Source organism: Gadus macrocephalus, chromosome 9 (assembly GCF_031168955.1).
Source record: "Gadus macrocephalus chromosome 9, ASM3116895v1".
Taxonomy (NCBI): Eukaryota; Metazoa; Chordata; class Actinopteri; order Gadiformes; family Gadidae; genus Gadus; species Gadus macrocephalus.
Window position 1 is genome coordinate 12,578,783 of NC_082390.1, and position 17,473 is coordinate 12,596,255.

At 46.7% G+C, this 17,473-nt stretch overlaps 1 protein-coding gene across 7 annotated transcripts in view; it reads right to left on the minus strand.

Moving 5' to 3' along the window:
* tspan9a (tetraspanin 9a) overlaps positions 1-17,473 on the minus strand; it is a 139,202-nt gene that overhangs the window by 52,854 nt on the left and 68,875 nt on the right. For 6 of the 7 annotated variants that reach the window (XM_060060807.1, XM_060060810.1, XM_060060808.1 and 3 more), the window contains one exon: positions 5,636-5,715. In XM_060060807.1, the coding sequence (XP_059916790.1) occupies positions 5,636-5,698 (63 nt within the window). In that variant the 5' untranslated portion in view covers positions 5,699-5,715. Of the gene's footprint in view, positions 1-5,635; positions 7,151-17,473 lie in introns of those variants that run through there. The other variant, XM_060060804.1, reaches the window with a different exon arrangement.

A 17,473-nucleotide genomic window follows, 5' to 3' on the forward strand; every position in this document is an offset into this window, starting at 1 on the left:
CCACAAAGACTGAAATCCATAGACCATAAGTGATCGCTAGATTAATGTCCCCAAATGTACCATGAGTGGCGACTATTTGTGTAAATAACAGAAATTATGAAAAGTTAAGAAAGGGCAGCTGTGTCTGTAATATCCGGGTCATGACTAATTGGGTCATGAATAATCAGGTGATAACCCTGTAAAAGTAAGTAAAAAATCAACTACTACTTTAGATACTTCTTTGAAATCCAAAATAGGGCACTGGGCAGGGATTTAAAGGGTTCGCTGGGAATTATAAAATCCCACGTCATCCCCTTCATTATCGAATGTTTCCACTCCAACTGTGAGGGACCCAGATGATATTGTGGGAAAAAAAGGGGGTGAAGGGATATCTCCCAGCAAATGTCATCAGTGACTCAATGACATTTCGAGGCATTTCCACTTGCCTTTGATCTACATTATGCTCGTTATCATTATTCCCAAGATATTGCCTCGCAGTGTTTATGCATCTGCTCTTTCGGTGATTCAGCTGCCACCAAAACACTCCCGATACTTTGCTGCCCCCACTCGTTACCTGAGCTCTGCCTGCTTCCCATGTTGGTTTTCACTCTAGCAATAACATTGTTTTCTATGCAGAAATCTTGGTTCGTGGAGGAAACCCAGAGAAACCCATATCAATGATTGATGGAAAAAAATGTCACAACTTCAAGTGAAATTAAGGTTGGATATTTGTTATATGTCTACATTTGGCTCCTTGGATTTATGCATCGCTCTACCTGAATGACGGCCTTCAATAGCGGTCCAATGTGTCCGATCGGGTCCACACGACACACCGCTACGGTGTGGTACGTGAGCCTCACTGCTCAGAGAAGATCCAGCGAAGGTTAGCTTCACAACCCCAAAAACCAACACTCCAGCTCCATCATCTCACCTCTTAACACATCACCTGCTCTGTAAGCATCAAACCCCCTCAGGGGTTAGCCTACAGATACCCTACCCTCCCCGGTTCATCTGCTGTGGTTGCTAATGAGCAGCGTCAGAGAACACAAACCACAGACAGGGATCCACAGACAGGAAATGGGCGCAGTCTGGTGGAAATGTGGAAATTGGAGTGAGCTCCCCCCGGCGAGCCACCTGGCGGAGACGGACGGACCGAACCGATTTACGAAACTATTAGGTCCGTCGATTTCAAACCAAGGCTAAGCTTTCATAAGGGAATGCCAATCACTGGTTTGTGAATGCACATAAATAAAATATGATCCCAGTCGCTCCCTCTCTGTAAAATTAATGTTGGCGATTGCCCTCCGCCATGGCAACCTACCTGAATAATCGTAATAACTAATTGGCTCAGAGTCTTTTTTTCTTTTGACTCATCTGTGATGTAGCTGGCTGCAGGTTCCTGGCAACACTGAAGGGGATAAACTTTTCTATTTTTTTTGGTGTGTGCTTGCAACAATACACTGTAATGACATCCTAGGAGGCAACCATGCGTGGTCTTTATTGATGGAATCTAGTGATTGCCTTGAGCCTAAAACTATCACAGTCGCGAAGACTAATCAGGTGCATAAACAGACTCAGGCCTGGCACAGCATAAGAAGATTCACTGTGCTCTCGCCCACATCCATGAAGACAGACCCGAATCAGACCGCACTCTGTACCGTGCAGTGAACGGCGTGCCTCGACGAACTCCCAGACGCCATGCTCACCTGGCATGGACTGATTGTGGCTGTATTACTGCCAATGACGAAATGGGGGTTGAAAAAACAGCATGAAATAGGCTAGGATTGAGCTTTATGAAAAATGGCGAATTGTGAATTAAAACCAGGGTTGCATTTCATACTGGTCTTTAGAAAATATGAAAGAGATCCTGGACGGAATCCAGACAGATTGAGGCATCGCCGTGAATGATAAAAAGCACATGTACGTACATGCCCTTCCCATTTATTTTTCAGCACTATTCTTTATAGTGCCAGGGTATGAAATAAACTGTGGGAAAAGGTGACATGACATGACTGTGATTTAGTTTGCTAGTGAGACCTCTACTACCTCCATTACCGTTGACAATATGCAGCATTACCCTGCAGAACCTCATTCATGAGCTGGGCTACCACATTTTCACTTTTCTGACAAAAGTTCCTGCCTTGATATCAGCAGTGCCCTGCTTGTTATAGTTATGACAAGGATGCTAAGCTGTTGTACATATTTAAAATGTCAACGTCAAATGAGCCTTAGGTGTTTCCAAACTCACACGAATGCATTCGTTCACTGTGGCACGCGAGTGTTTGTGCGTGCGTCTGTCTGTGTAATTACACTTGCACTGAATATTTGTATTTTATTTTCTCTTTCGGGCTCCCACATTTATGTCCACCATAAGTAAACGACGATGCTAATCTTGAATGAAACGGATTAGCAATAGAATTAGAGCTAAGTAGAGGCTGAAAGGAGTAGAGCCAGTATCCATCAGAGCAAACGCGGAGCACAGATGAGTAGGGATGTGTGTGTGTGTGTGTGTTTGTGTGTGTGTGTGGGGGGATAAAGTCCTTGCTCACAGCAAGTGCATGAACACTGATCTGCTCTAAACACTAACACCGAAAGGGCTTAGCATCAGTCCCCCTTATCACAGTTGCCAATGTCACTGTCGCTGAAGTCCTATCGCTGTGTGAGTTTGTGTTTCTGTGTCTGTGTATGTGTATAGGTGAATATGTCACTGCCGAATCCTCATCCCATATTGTCAATGCAGTGCACTTCCAATCAATAAAGGCCAGAAAAGGTGACTTGATGTTTGCAATCACACAATCCCGGATCTGAGGAAACCTTGATCTCAATCTGGGCCACGCCACCAACCCCCACCTCCACCTCCTCCGGGCTGAGACCTCCCTCTAATCCCCCTGTAAGACATACGGACCAGATGGTCCCGGACAACTGCTATGGGGGCTCTGAGGCCTGAGGATGAGCACTTACACGACGGAGATGCCTGGAGCTCCTGTCACTGTTTACCTTCTGCTTCAAGTTACCGCCACATACCCCCGCCACGGAAACAAACTTTTCCAGGATATTCCCGTAGAGCGGTGCATGTGTTCAATGGTTTGTGTGTGTGTGTGTGTGTGTGTGTGTGTGTGTGTGTGTGTGTGTGTGTGTGTGTGTGTTGGTGTGTGTGTGCGTGCGTGCGTGCGCCATAACGTGCACACTTCTGGGTGGCAGGCCGCCTAGCGAGGCCGAAAGGTACACCAGGGTTGGACCTTTCCTTTACTCAGAATGAATGGCGTCGCTTCCAACACGTCAGACCACACCGCTCCAACCCGCCGGTTCCTGGAGCGTCCGCCCGCCCTCTGCTCGGGGTGTCGGGATACAACGTTCCTCTCACCTTTCCCCCCCTCACTCACTGCTCCCACAATCGGGGCCACCTCTGACTTGCTGTGGCACCCGCTAGCCCACACACGGTGGCTAAGACGCACAGGCCCACGCACTCACACACACATGCAGAGCCGGTGACCACCGGGGAGCCCGGGGCCTGTCACAACGCTGACAGGTCCGGGGCTGCTGCCATAGGCACCCAGCGGCTGACAACACCGCTAGGGACAACGATTAAACTGTCATTCAGCGATGTGAGCAAAGGGTGGATCCTAGTGAGTGTCAACCTCCTCAGAACGGGAGGGGACGGACGGGGCACGGCGGGACGTTGATTAATGCAGGAGTACGAGAGAGGGGTGTGTGTGGGGGGGGGGGGTTAAATGAATGCACAGCGGGACGTGCCATGGGGCCCGTGAAGGCAAACAGCACACACAGCTAGTTGGGGTTCTTGATCCTCCGCCAAGCAAACCCACACATTTGTATTCACGTACACTGATTCAAGATGGTAGTAATACACACACAAACACACACACACATGCATGCACACACACACACTCACACACACACACACTAACAACATCCCTACACCCACACACACAATACAGCCACGTAGGGACTTTCTGCCAAGTCTGTTTTTCTAGATGGCACTTAATTGTACACCCTGCACCTTTAGAGGAATGTGGTTCAAAGGTTTATGGAGGGTCAGTCGACTCAACATGTTTTAGGAGGAGTCAGGGTAATAAAGTGACCAATCAACCAAATGCTCACCACAGTGAGCTCCCACCGGAGATGAACACAGCGCTCGTCGTCTAAGAATAAACCGTCCACTTCCATCTACCAAATATCCAGGCCAGCGGCCAGGGGGGCAAAGCGTACCCTACCACGACCGCTCCGACATCTCCCCTCTACCAGAGCACGGCACGGCTTGCCAATCACTGTTAATAATGTCTGCAAGGGACTCTGACTCGATTAATCATCGTGCTCTATTGCCCTAAAGCAGTGCAGCGTAATGAGGGCCTTTTACAGCAACGAGCCGTCGGAATGCTTATCAGCCATCGCGATCAATCGTATTAGAAGTTGCGGGAGTACATGAGTATGTAATTGTGCCCGCATCTGTGCAATGCAAATTGTGTTTGTCTGTGTGTGTGTGTGTGTGTGTGTGTGTGTGTGTGTGTGTGTGTGTGTGTGTGTGTGTGTGTGTGTGTGTGTGTGTGTGTGTGTGTGTGTGTGTGTGTGTGTGTGTGTGTGTGTAAACTCTGCTCTCTCTGCTCTCGGCACAGCTGCGCTCCTTCTAGCGCTCTCTCCCCTACCTCTCATTTGCCCCAGTTAGCAGAGCGCACCCTGTAGTAACATGGAGAGCACCGCCGGGCAGACCCCACCGATGTTGTGGTTTTTCTCCCGTTTCCCATTTTCCTCCACACAAAAAGGCTTGGCATCGTAAATGTTAAGACCCACCTAATCCACTGTGTCAATAGTCAGGGAATGCCCAGACTCAAGTCAAACGACAACTCACCACACGAAATGGCGAGCTTTTAATAGCCTGGAGGAAACTCAAAGCCCAAAATAAAAAATAAAACGAAGCTAACCCATGTTCTGATGAATCAATGCATTTTAAAGCAGGGTTTGTATCGGTGCCACTGTAGGAAAAATATAATCTATTTTTGGCATTAATTATTAACAATGTGGTATTCTATTATATTGTATAGAACAGATCAAATATGAACCCAGCATCCAAAACACTTTGCCAGCAACCAATCTCCGTATCTCAACATTGGTGTTTCCCACTTCTATATATGCATACACATATGCAAAAATGCCCCCCGCAGCCACCCACACACACACACACACACACACACACACACACACACACACACACACACAGCCAGTCCATTTGGGATGGAGACAGGGATGTGGCATGATGAGAACCCAAGAATAGAACGGAGCACATGTACCATGAAAGAGCATGCCGTAACACCCTGATGTAATGATTAGAAACAGACGACTGCACCAACAACCAACACTTTAAATCACACCGTCTCATGTTTAGTGCTTTATAAAGCATTTCATCAGGTAATTAACAAGCTGCTGCCGTTCACACTCTCACACACACACACCCACACACACACACAGCCTTCAGGCAGACATACGGTAAGGTGTGCTCAAACAAGATCAAGTGTGCGTGTAGGCAGCGCGGCGTCTCGGAAGTCAATCACAGGAGAAAAGAAAAGAAGCAGTGGCGAGGGGCTGCATGTACGATAGAAACAGAGCAACAAAAAGCTAATGAAAATCAGCACACAGCACTTACCCAGAAGATGAGGTTGAAGAGGAACATCAAATACTTGAGACAGCAAAGGCAGCCGCGTGCCATGTTGCACTTCTTGAACTCTAGAAGAAACACAAAGGATAGATCCAGGTAAAACACCACGTATTTGCTGCCCTTGGGCGATCCGCACTTCTTCCCGCTCTTGTCCGCTCCCGCCGGACCGCCGGCGTTGGCGTCGGTGGCGGCGTTGGCGGCGGCGCCTCCGGACGCGGCGCCTTGCTGAGCGCCGGCCGATGTGTTGTTGTTGTGCTTCCGCGTGGAGCCGTAGAAGGCACCGGCCGTGAAGCCTCGGCCTCCGAACGGGCAGCCGGAGCTGGAGGCTCGAGCGAAGTCGGACTCGTGGCTGTCCAGGGACGGGCTGCGGTGGATGGCTGACTCGTCACTGCTGGACTTCTCCATGCTCTGGGGCTGTGGCGCTGGATAGAAGGCTGCCTGACACACTGTCTACCATAGTCTCAAGAGAGGACGGCACGCACAGTGCAGCCCTGCCGCCTGCAAAGGGTCTCGTCTTCTAAGGAAAGTCCAAAAAATGCAACTCAACAAAATGGATATATATTTCAGTTTGGATTAGGGGGGGGGGGGGGGGAGTGGCGAAACAGAGCAACGAAAAAGCAAAAGAAAATCCACTCCGAGTTCCAGTGCTGAGGGCTAAGTTGAGTCGAATCAAAGCCCGGATCAGTGAATCTCCAGGGGGGTGAAGTGAGAAGGTCTGAGCTGGATAGGCACCTCTGCCAGGCTTATGTGTCCTCCGCTCTTGGCTTGTCGCGCCCTGATAGTCCTAAATTAGCCGCACAGCGTGGTCCTCTAAGAAGCCTTTTCCCAACGCAGGACGTCCTTGTGGGAGGAAGTTTAAAAACGTGTCCCTCTGCCTCTCCTGTAATGTCACCGCGTGCTCCTCTCTCTCTCTCTCTCTCCTTCTCTCTCTCTCTCTCTCTCTCGTGGCACGCTGCTCCGCACAGTGCCAACTTATTCCAGCAGGGACTCCGACCCCCTGAGGACCTCCAGCGCTCAGCTGCTTTACTTCCACGCTCCCCCCCCCCCCTCTTCTGAGCTCAGCACTAATTTCTGTGGAAGAGACGCGTTACAACCAAGAGAGACGCTGACTCTCTCTCTCTCTCTATCCCTCTCTCTTCTGGTCTCTTACCACTACTCTCTGCCGTGCCTCTCTCTCCTCTCTACCGCCGTAGCCTTCAGCATCCCATATGAGCTCTGATGCGCGTGTTCTCTCTCTCTCTCACTCTCCTCCACCCACACTCACTCTCCTCTTCCTTCCCTGCCTTTTTTTTTTGTTTCCTTTTCTGCTTGAGAGCCCCTGCTTTCCTCCAGCACTCCAGTGCGCTCAGTCCTTTTTGAAACACGGGCTAGACACACGGTGTTCAGCTCTCTCTGGTAGCAGCGCTGTGGCTGATGTGCTATTACCGGCAGACGCATCTAACAGGCATTCCCTCTCTCTCTTACTCCCCCTCCCCTAGCTCTCTCCCTCTCCCTCTCTCTCTCTCTCTCGATCTCTCCTTAAGCCCCTCCCCACTAAGCCCACCAACCAATGCAGCAGCTGTAGTTAGGACTGAGCTCCTCCTACCGACTCCCACATGGTCGTCACTTGGAATTGCCTTGGCTTTACATGTTCAGCTATTTCATGTGTGGTCTACAGGGATTTGGGAGAGGAAAATTTGTAATTTAATGAGATTTAGGAAGGTAAATGCACCCTGCTATACGTGCTTATTGGCTAATCCTTTGCCAGTGTAATAAAATTGACAAGGGAATTATGCTTTTCAGAAAAGGTCAATGGTCAACAGGAGAGATGGCCAGCATGGGTGTGTGTGTGTGTGTGTGTGTGTGTGTGTGTGTGTGTGTGTGTGTGTGTGTGTGTGTGTGTGTGTGTATGTATGTGTTTTTGTATATTATGCATGTGTGTGTTTGTGTGTATGTGTTTGTGTATGTGTTTGAATATGCGTGTGGATGTTTATATGTGTGTGTTTTTGGATGTGTGTTTGATTATGCGTGTGCGTGTGTGTGTGTGTGTGTGTGTGTGTGTGTGTGTGTGTGCGTGCGACCGACCTTGCAGTACAGATAATGAAGGCAGCCATAAATATACTGAGTTTCACTGTCGTCACGGTGGTTTATTTCCGTTTGTGTATTCTGTCCTTAACATCTGCGCACTATTACAAGAGTGATTACTGCATCTGATGGGGCTCTATGCGAACGACAACGATGATGATGATGATTCACAACTCTGGCGTTGTCATGCTGTTCGCTGCAGCCATTCGTACCAAGTAAGGAGGGGGAGATTAATGGGCAGGGGTTCAGAGTTTGGAATCACTGCACCAATCGAAGGAGTGGAGGAAGATGAGAGGCTCTGACGTCAGCTTCATTGGTTTAACTACCAGTGCCCTAGTCTATCCAGACATCGTGTTGGCATAGGAGCTGTGGTTCAGCTTATTGATCGCAAAAAGGCTGGCCTAGTTCAGTCAAACATTGAAAACCATACTTTAACTTAGAATACTTCAGCCCTCTACCACACAAAGCTAACCTATTTCTACTGAACTTTTCTTATATCAGCTGTACTTTCCTAACATTGTGGGCAAGAGAAAGTGAAGGTATGAGGTGACTGCAGACATACTGCATTAACTGAAGGTCTGGCTTGAAGCTAAATCAAGTTATGCCGCAGAGAAATGTCAAGCAAACAGGAAAATAAAAACCTAGAACACTGCCCTGACAAGTAAAAAAATCTGCAGAGCGACTACAAAGAATGTGTCCGACACCAATGAACTCAACACAAATCTAAGTCCTTTTACCAAGGGTTACATTTTCCAAACTACAATTGAACAGAGTACCAATAAATTGACCTTTACTCCCATACGATGATTAAGGATTGGCTTCCCAAGGACAAAATGTTTAAATTTACAAAAGCAGTTACTGTACTTTTAATTTGTCCTGTTGAAAGCTAGTGAGTTCTCAGCAGAATAAATCGTTTTTTAGTTGTACCCAAAAGTTGCAACAGTTAAGCATATTTTCTGTAAGATATCCCACCCAGGTCGACATCAAAGAATCGTATTCCTTATGGTAATCCTTTCAGACAAAAGTATTAATCAGACAAATGTATTATGCAAGCTTTCTTTTTAAAACTAAAACTACTTCGGGAAAAAGTTGTTCGGTTTTCGACAAGCTTTCAAATAACTAACCGACTGAACCGACTTGCAATAAATTCCTCTGATACATATTAATGCCTGCATAGATTCTTTGAATCCTCCAGATATCTATTAGACAGTGTTCACGTCCATTCCGAGGAGGCAATGCAAGACAAGGGGCGGCGGGCCTGGGATAGGATGTGAGGAAAGAGGGGATGTTATTCAAACATTCCCTCTGATGTTTGGTAAATCCGGAAGCTTTGCCGCATACGTTGTGGAGGCGACCGACCGAGATTAGAGTTCAAAGGAGACAGAACCCACAGGGACCCACAGATTCACCCCCGGGCCTGTCGACACAATGCTTTTCTAATTGCATTACAAAAGCTAATGTAATGCTGGCTCTCGACACTAAGACCCCAGAGATGGATATTAAGACCAGCGTTGGAGACACATGATATGAAAAATCCCAGTTTCTCCCTGGGCCAAGTTTTCCTGGGCGAAGAATATGGTAGGTGGATTTATCAGAGCAATAAAAAAACGCAGTTAGCCATGCATCAACTCTTGCAGTGCAGTTAAAATATTTTGTTTTACGAACAGTGTGAGATCAAGATGGGCATGCATGAGCCGTGGAAAACCATTTCAACATGCTTGTGGCTGGTGTTACACAATTTTGCCTCCTGCATGCACTAAGAAAGCTTTTTACTTTATTCTTAGTGACTTTTCTGAAGTGAATGATATCTCATCAGGGCTTTATATAGACACCAGTGACATGTCTCTGTGAATGTGCTGATGCCAGGCTATGAGTTCAAGGTGAAAATACAATTTTCAGTTTCTCTGGACACCGGAGAAAACGCGAATATAGATGGAAAACAGCTTACACAAATAAATTATTATTCTTTTTAATATTAACTGCCGTAGGGGGGGGGGGTCACAGCCTAAATCTTTAGGTTCTGAAGATCTTTGCTGGCGGTTTGTAATAGTACTAGATAAGAAACATAACACACAACTTTGCTAAGGCAGTAGCTAACAGGCAACTTTTACTTTTGAAACCAAATATAAATGAGTACATGCGTGTGCAAGATGTCTGTATTTATGGTCTATCTTATTATTATGGATTATTATTATGTGTAACCACAGAATCAAATAAATTCAGAGTTTTTCTGGTAGCCTATTTGATTTTTAATGCATTCCCTTGATTATGGCTCTGGGATTAAAGCATTCAATCTACAGTACAAGGGAAAAGCGCAATGGAATTCTGCGCGAGATTGTGTATTTTACTGAATACACGCCAGTAAAACATAGTACAGTAGATAAAAAAGGTTTTAGTCAGCCACATCTTGTTATGCCATATGCAGCATGAAACGCATACACATGGGCGGTTAAACATATTCATACTTCAAAGAAGTAGCACAACATGTGCTTTCTAAAATGTTCATTCCACAGTACATCCAGCATACATTTCATAAAGTGCATGAAGGGCATATGATTTGAATTTAAGACCTACTTGATCTACCGATTGGGCATTTATTTTATGCATTATATATATTATGTATATTATTTATATTGAGCTCAGCATGTTATGTGTGTCACTCACTAACTATACGTGTATTGTTAGTTAGTAAAACTGAAACCAAGAGTTTTAGCCCTGGCTGCCAGCAATTGACTCTAATTTGTTGGTTCTAATCAATTTATCTGTGAGGACACCAGCAATGTCACAAGTCTCTTGGGCATAATTAAATCATCTTGGATCGGGGACCTACTCAAGATTCCCACTCAAATTCTACCTTCACCATGATGAACCCACAGGACGAATATCTCTGAAAAGCCTTTATTTAGTAAAAACAATGCGATGTAGGAGAAAGAATATCGATAATGTATAAAAAAACCTGAATCGAACTACCAAATCTGACAGAATATACTCACTCATTGCACATTACTTTCAATTTCAAGGTTTTGTTCCATTCAGGCATAGGATTATTATCTATATATTTTTTCTAATAATTCGTCTCATTAATTTTACATACTTTTGTTATTCACACGCATGGCAACGAAGGACGGTATTTTATTGTCCAAACTAACCAAACAAACAAAAAGTTTGACATTCAAAGAAACGTATCGACCCCAACCAAATAAAGTCACACATCTACAAGCTATTTTTACATCCATCTTGCCCTTTTGCGATGTTAAGGAAAGAGAATGGCATGACTGCACTGCTTTTCTCTGGTATTTCTTTGTCATTTGCAGCAACACAAAAGTCAATAAATGTGTCTGGAAATGGTGTTAATTAGGAACTCATCAGTGAAAGTTCCTGTGACACGCTAATGGATTTGTGGGTAATGAGTCGGCTTCAGAATATGGCATTAAATGTTCTCTTCAAGGAGAATACCAGTCCGGTGATGAAACCATCAGAACTTTCCTCTGCAATGACCTGGCTTTACTAAAACATCTGTTAAAAAACCTAATGAGTAAAAATTACTTAAAATAACAGATTTATCCAAAGCCTATTTAGCTTGAGTTTGCCACTTGCTAGACCTGTAAGCAATAGCATTAGCATTTGGTATCAGTAGCCCAAACAAGTAGCAGCCTCATCCGTAGGATGTCAGACAGCGTAGCGGCACTTTAGTGCTACTGCTACATATTTCATCTAATGCTACAAAAGTGCAACTGCATTGTTCACATTCATGTACGCACGCTCACTGCTCATTGGCAGAATAGGAAAAAACAAAGTCATCCTGACAACTTATATTGGTCAAGGATGTTTCAGTGAAGCCAGACGAGAGGGTTACTATCTGCTCTGGAATTTTCCTTTAAGATTTGAGGAGGATGCCAGAATTTATGAGCTGTAAACTAAAAACCACAGTCGAGGGTTACTGAATTAGTGGTGAGTTTAAATGTTTCACACCAGCCTCCCCCACATCGTTACAATGCCGTTGTATTGCTTCAACTCAAAAGGAAGGAAAATACAAGTGGGAAAAAACCCACCCTTTGCCAGGGAAAGAACAGCTGTTGAGAACAGGAGACACATGTTTGTGGCTCTTGTCAGGTTTTGAGTGAAAAAGCAGCAGCCATGTCGGATCACTTAGACCACACACACGCACGTGCACACGCACACACAGACACACACACACACACACACACACACAGAGACACACACACACACACAGACACACACACAAACACACACGGAAACACCGTAAACCCCCCCAAAGCTAAGCTTGGTCTTACATGGCGGCCCTGATCTAAACTCCAGTCCTGCAGGCACGTCCATCACAGCGGCAGCAGTTTGGCAAGGGTAGACAGATGCGCTGTAACCTACAGGAACAACAAATAAACTCCTGACTACTAGATCCTGGAAGGGCAATCAGAATGAAATGAATACATGGAAATAAACAAAATAAACTGGAAATGGCTTACAAAGTTCAATAGCGTAGATGGATAAAGTTGTACGGGGGGAAAGCGCAGGCAGCAGGATCTCTGGGATGAAGCTGTGAACTATATGGGAGATGAAAGTGTTACGATAATGTTGATCAAAAGAGGAGGAATAGCTAAATCCCTCAGTGATTGCAATGTCTGAGAGAGCATGAGTGTGCGAACAAATGGGACACAGTAATATGAATCTTATACAGTTCTCTTGGAACTGGAGTCCGGCCCTTATTGATTTATTGGCTGTGAGTTAATTAAAGCTTGCTGGGACGTCTTTGAAAAGTATGCTGCTGATTCTTTTTTTTTGCTATTCCCATTCAGGCTGTAATTTTGCGCAAGATTTATGCCCAATATTCTCAGTGAATGCTCTCCACAAAAATCTTAACACGTTTGCAACGACCAAATTGACACTGACACAGCTTTACTTAAATGAACCGAGACAATGAAAACGCTAAAACCGCTGGCTAAACACTTTTTCAAATGTGTTTTTTATCCTATTTAATCAAACTGCTTGACATACTGCCAGATCATATCATTGAATTCAAAAACCTCCTTGTTGTTCTGACTTATTATGACGCAGTGAAAATAAGTGACCAGCTTGTATACAGACTAGATCTTTATCAAGAACCTTCCCAAGAATCCTTGCTCGTAAAACCGCACATTTATCCCTCACGCCTTGTACTCATTTAAGCATCAGGGGAATTCTCACAGGTCCCACAAAGAGGATCATGAGGAATGGCCGGGGAAAACAACTTCTCCCAGCGTAATAAACAAACAAACAAACCGAAAACAGCCCCACAACAGGGAGAGTCTAACCCAGGCATCTCGAGGTGAGAAACATACTGGTTTTTCAAAGCTGCGCCATTAGACAAATACTCCAGGTAAATACTGGAACAGAACAACTAAATACCCACAGTCATTCTGGATTAGGTACAAACTTCTCAACCGACAAAAGCGCACTCCCCACGGCACACATGTCTCTGCAAAGATGCAAACCGCAGCAATAATTAGCATGGCGTCCAGTCCGCCATACATAAGTACTTCTAACTATTCTATAGTTAGTCCCGGAGGTTGTGTTCCTGGCACCGAACAACAGCGCGGAAAAGCATGGAGGAGCAGATGTCAGGGATCTGGTGCCCCTGTCAGAAAGGGGGCGAGCGGGGGATGGAAAAGGATGGAGTTCCTTTCGAGCAGCAGGCCTGGCGGAAGAGCTCTCGACCACAAAGCGAGCCGTGCCAACGTGGGTATGTTTCCATAACCTGCGGATGATCTGGACGGACACCAAGCTACTATTTATGGGGATGTGGGACATAGGGGTTGGTACCGCATAACCTGGAGGTGGGACCTTTGCTGTCCCCTGCCCGTGTCACCAGGGATACGCTTGTTGAGTGTATTAAGGGGTGGCGCCGCGGCGGGGTGGTGAATGTTTTTGCTTGTGTTTCACGAGATGGGTTACAGGGTCCGTGTGGCCGGGTAGGGGTGTAGTGGGCGGGAGGGTGGTGGGGGCGGGATTATAAATAGATATGTTTTCATGGCTGCGGCTCTAGGGGCTGCAGTAAATAGAGCCATGGGAGGCGTGAAGAAGTGGCGTGATGCGACGTTGAGGGGGGGGGGGGGGGTCGTTGAAGGCTCGGGAGGCCTTCGTGTTCGCCTGTCGGTCGTTAAGCGCGGTCGTCACGCCACGTGCTCCTTACGGGGTTGTCAGCGCCGCTGCCAACGGCATGCCGTCGTTGGCATGGCGATATTAACGCCGACGCGGTGATTAAAGCGAGCGGCGACGTGGAAGAAGAACAATTCTGAAAATCTGTGTGGTGATCTCTCTCGTCAGGGGAGGGGGGGGGCTGATGATGACGACGAAAGGGGTCAATGATAGGGCTCCGTGGCTGAGAAGAGCAGTCGCCCGCCTAGCCCCGCCCGTGTCATCACAGCGTGACATCTGTGTTAGAGAGAGAGGGGGGACAGGGGGGCTCACAGAGCAGAAACCACGGCGCAGACATGCTACCTCTAAATATCCGCTGACACAGAGGTCAGGTGGGATGCATCATCAATATTTAATTTGGCTGTTTTGCAGAGATGCAAACAAGAAGGGGAGCATGGCGGGCCCTGGCCTGGGTGGGGCTGCTGCAGGAGTTCAGAGGGGGAGGGAGAGAGAGGTGAGGAGGAGAGAGAGGTGAGGAGGAGAGAGAGGGAGAGGGAGGGAGAGAGAGGTGAGGAAGAGAGAGAGGGAGGGAGAGAGAGGTGAGGAGGAGAGAGACGGAGAGGGAGGGAGGGAGAGAGACAGAGAGAGGTGAGGAGGAGAGAGAGGTGAGGAAGAGAGAGAGGGAGGGAGAGAGAGGTGAGGAGGAGAGAGACGGAGAGGGAGGGAGAGAGAGGTGGGGAGAGAGATGGGGAGGGAGGGAGAGGTGAGGGGGCGGGAGAGACACAAAGGCTTTAATAAAGAAAGAGGAGACAGAGAGCGCAAGAGAGACAGAGAGGGAGAGAGAGGATTAGCGAGAAAGAGAGCGCAAGAGAGAGAGAGAGAGAGAGAGAGAGAGAGAGAGAGAGAGAGAGAGAGAGAGAGAGAGAGAGAGAGAGAGACAGTGGGTACAGCAGCAGTGAATATGCACCCATCCATCTATGGCGCCCGCTCTATTCATGCTCCGCTCAGTGCTATCGCTCCTGGCTGTGGATTCAGAAGGCAAGGATGGATTAAAGGTATTGTAGGGAGCCCGACGAGCTTCAGCGTCGCGCGCAGCACAAAGACCACTCATCTCTCCTGCAGAATCCTGGTTTTCTTTTTCTTCTTTTTCTGTTTACCTCAAGGTCATCAAACGGCGCATAAACATAATCTGTCTCTGACATCCCCCTTCTTTTTTCTCATTAGCATAAACTGAATGTGCACATATGTGCACACACACACACACTCCTTTAATGCGTACACACTCCTTTAATGTGAGGCGGGAAGAGAAACACGAGAGAAAATAGTGTGTTGGCTGCTCAAGGATGGAGCTGCGAGGTGAGTGGGCAGAAAGGGAAAGGCAAGAGAAAGAAGTTAGCTGTGGCTACAAACAACAGTCAACAGTGGAAGAAAGGATAAGAACATCTGTGTATTTTTCCCCTCGGCAGAGCTTCTCGCTCAGTATCGAGGCGGAAAAAAACAGAGGAGAGATCAAGCCACACTAAGACCCCCCCCCCCCCCCCCCTGTGATATGGTATTGCCACGCCCTGGGCGGCCCCTCATACACGCTGGACCCTGCGAGCGTTTTGAATCGGGGCCATGACGTTCTCTCCCCTTTTGGCACAGGCGACCCTGCTTATTATTCCGGCCCTGGGTTCTCCACGAGGAGTGGCTCTGCCCTTCACTACCACTACCCCCCCCCCCCCCCGCCGCACCCCCATAGACGAGAGGCGAGCAGCCCCCAGCACCTGCCCCCGCAGGTCCCTGGCAGGCGGAGGCCGCAGCGGAGCGAGCTGATCGTCCCCCCCTGTGTACTCTAGCGTACATCCCACTGCAACCAGATGGCAGAGGGCGGAGGAGGACGGAGGAGGACGGAGGAGGACGGAGGAGGGCGGAGGAGGACGGGAGGGGAGAGGGCAGAACTAGAGAGAATTTGGAGAAAACACAAGGAGGAGAAAATAGTGGAGATGGAGGAGACATACGGAGGAGGCAGACTGGCCGGAATCCCTGAATCCTTGTCACTCCGGATTAGAAGAAATGCCCCCGATGGTGCAGTATTAAGGGCCACCTCCAGAGAGGCAGATGTCACACCAGAAGAGGAGGATTTCAGATACATGGATCAAATACATAACTGCATATTTTAGCCATTTGCTGTGTTTACAATGGATGATATGTAGTGGCATCTTCTCAGCAAGGATTGCATATTCTCATACAGGGAATGGAGGGACAAATCACAATGTGATGATGAAAGGACACTGGTAATACTTAAGTGAACATTAATTAAACATGAATGAACATTTGTTGATGAGTATAACTATATAGCATGAGCACAGGGTGAAAGGTTTGTGTAAGGGTTAACCCTAACTCTATAGAATAATGAATACATTAGTACCAAAGTTAACATGAACACTCTTACTATAGTTTTACATGAACACCATTAGTACATAATTGCTGCAACATTAACTAACTATTAATTAACTGTTGGTTAATGTGTATAACTGCATTAACAAATGTTAATAAAGGGTTAATTAGTGTATCCCTTAAACTTAAAGGGGACACTGTGTAGTGTTTAAGGTAATGTATTCGATAAAATCAATGGCTTCCATGTCCTTCCGGACTATGAACCACTATAACGGCCGGAGGGACATAAAGCACTAGGGGGACTAGCTAAGGCTAGACGAGTTTTCGCTTAGAGCCAGCGGGACTGAAACGTAGAAGGATCACAGCGTGACGCGCTGAAAGCCTGCACTGCACTTTAATTCATAATGCAAGATCATACTTATTCCGTCATAGGGGAAGGAATCCTTGTCACCAAAAATGCTAAAAAGGGAATTAAAATGGCAACGTGACCGACTTATTCAAAAAACGTGTCATATTGTCATAGGTTCTTGGCAAATACCGCCTTCTATAGCAGCAACCAGGTTCCAATCGACGTTTGAAAATGCGAGGCACTGGAGAGCACCATTCGTTTGATTGCAAAATAAGATTTTACCAAAATTCATACACAGTTTCCCTTTAAAGTGTTAAAAGAACTAGTGTATTGTAGCTTATTGGAGAAGAAAAAGGCAAGGAAATTGCCTGTGCCACTAGCCTGGTTTCTCTCTGGCAATTAAAGAGAATCCCAGTGATGAACTCCAGATCGTCATAATCATCGAAGGGAACTGAGGTCAACGCAGCTCGCGACTTGTCAAAGTGCTGAAGCAAGACCTCTTTGAAATATTATAGCCTCCGAAGATCCTAATCTGAAGGGATCCCAATAAAACATAAACCATAGTCAACAAGTGTGTGCATCTGACAAACAAAACAAGGAATCTATCATGACTCAAATTGAGGCATGTATTTATGTGAAGGGGAGCAGATGATAGTCTGATATACATAAACGACAACAAACCCTTTGAAGCTAATAGTTTTATGGTGGCCATCGTGTTGAAACTAGAGAAATTCAACAGGCCAGATTTACAGTGTTTTTTTTACACACGTGTCGAGTAAAAACATCACAGACAAAGACGCACACACACAGACACATAGGCTGGACCCTGCTGCAATCTATAATATAGATGCACGTTGCATACTTGCCCCGCTTCAAATAATCTTAATTAAAGTCTGCAGACA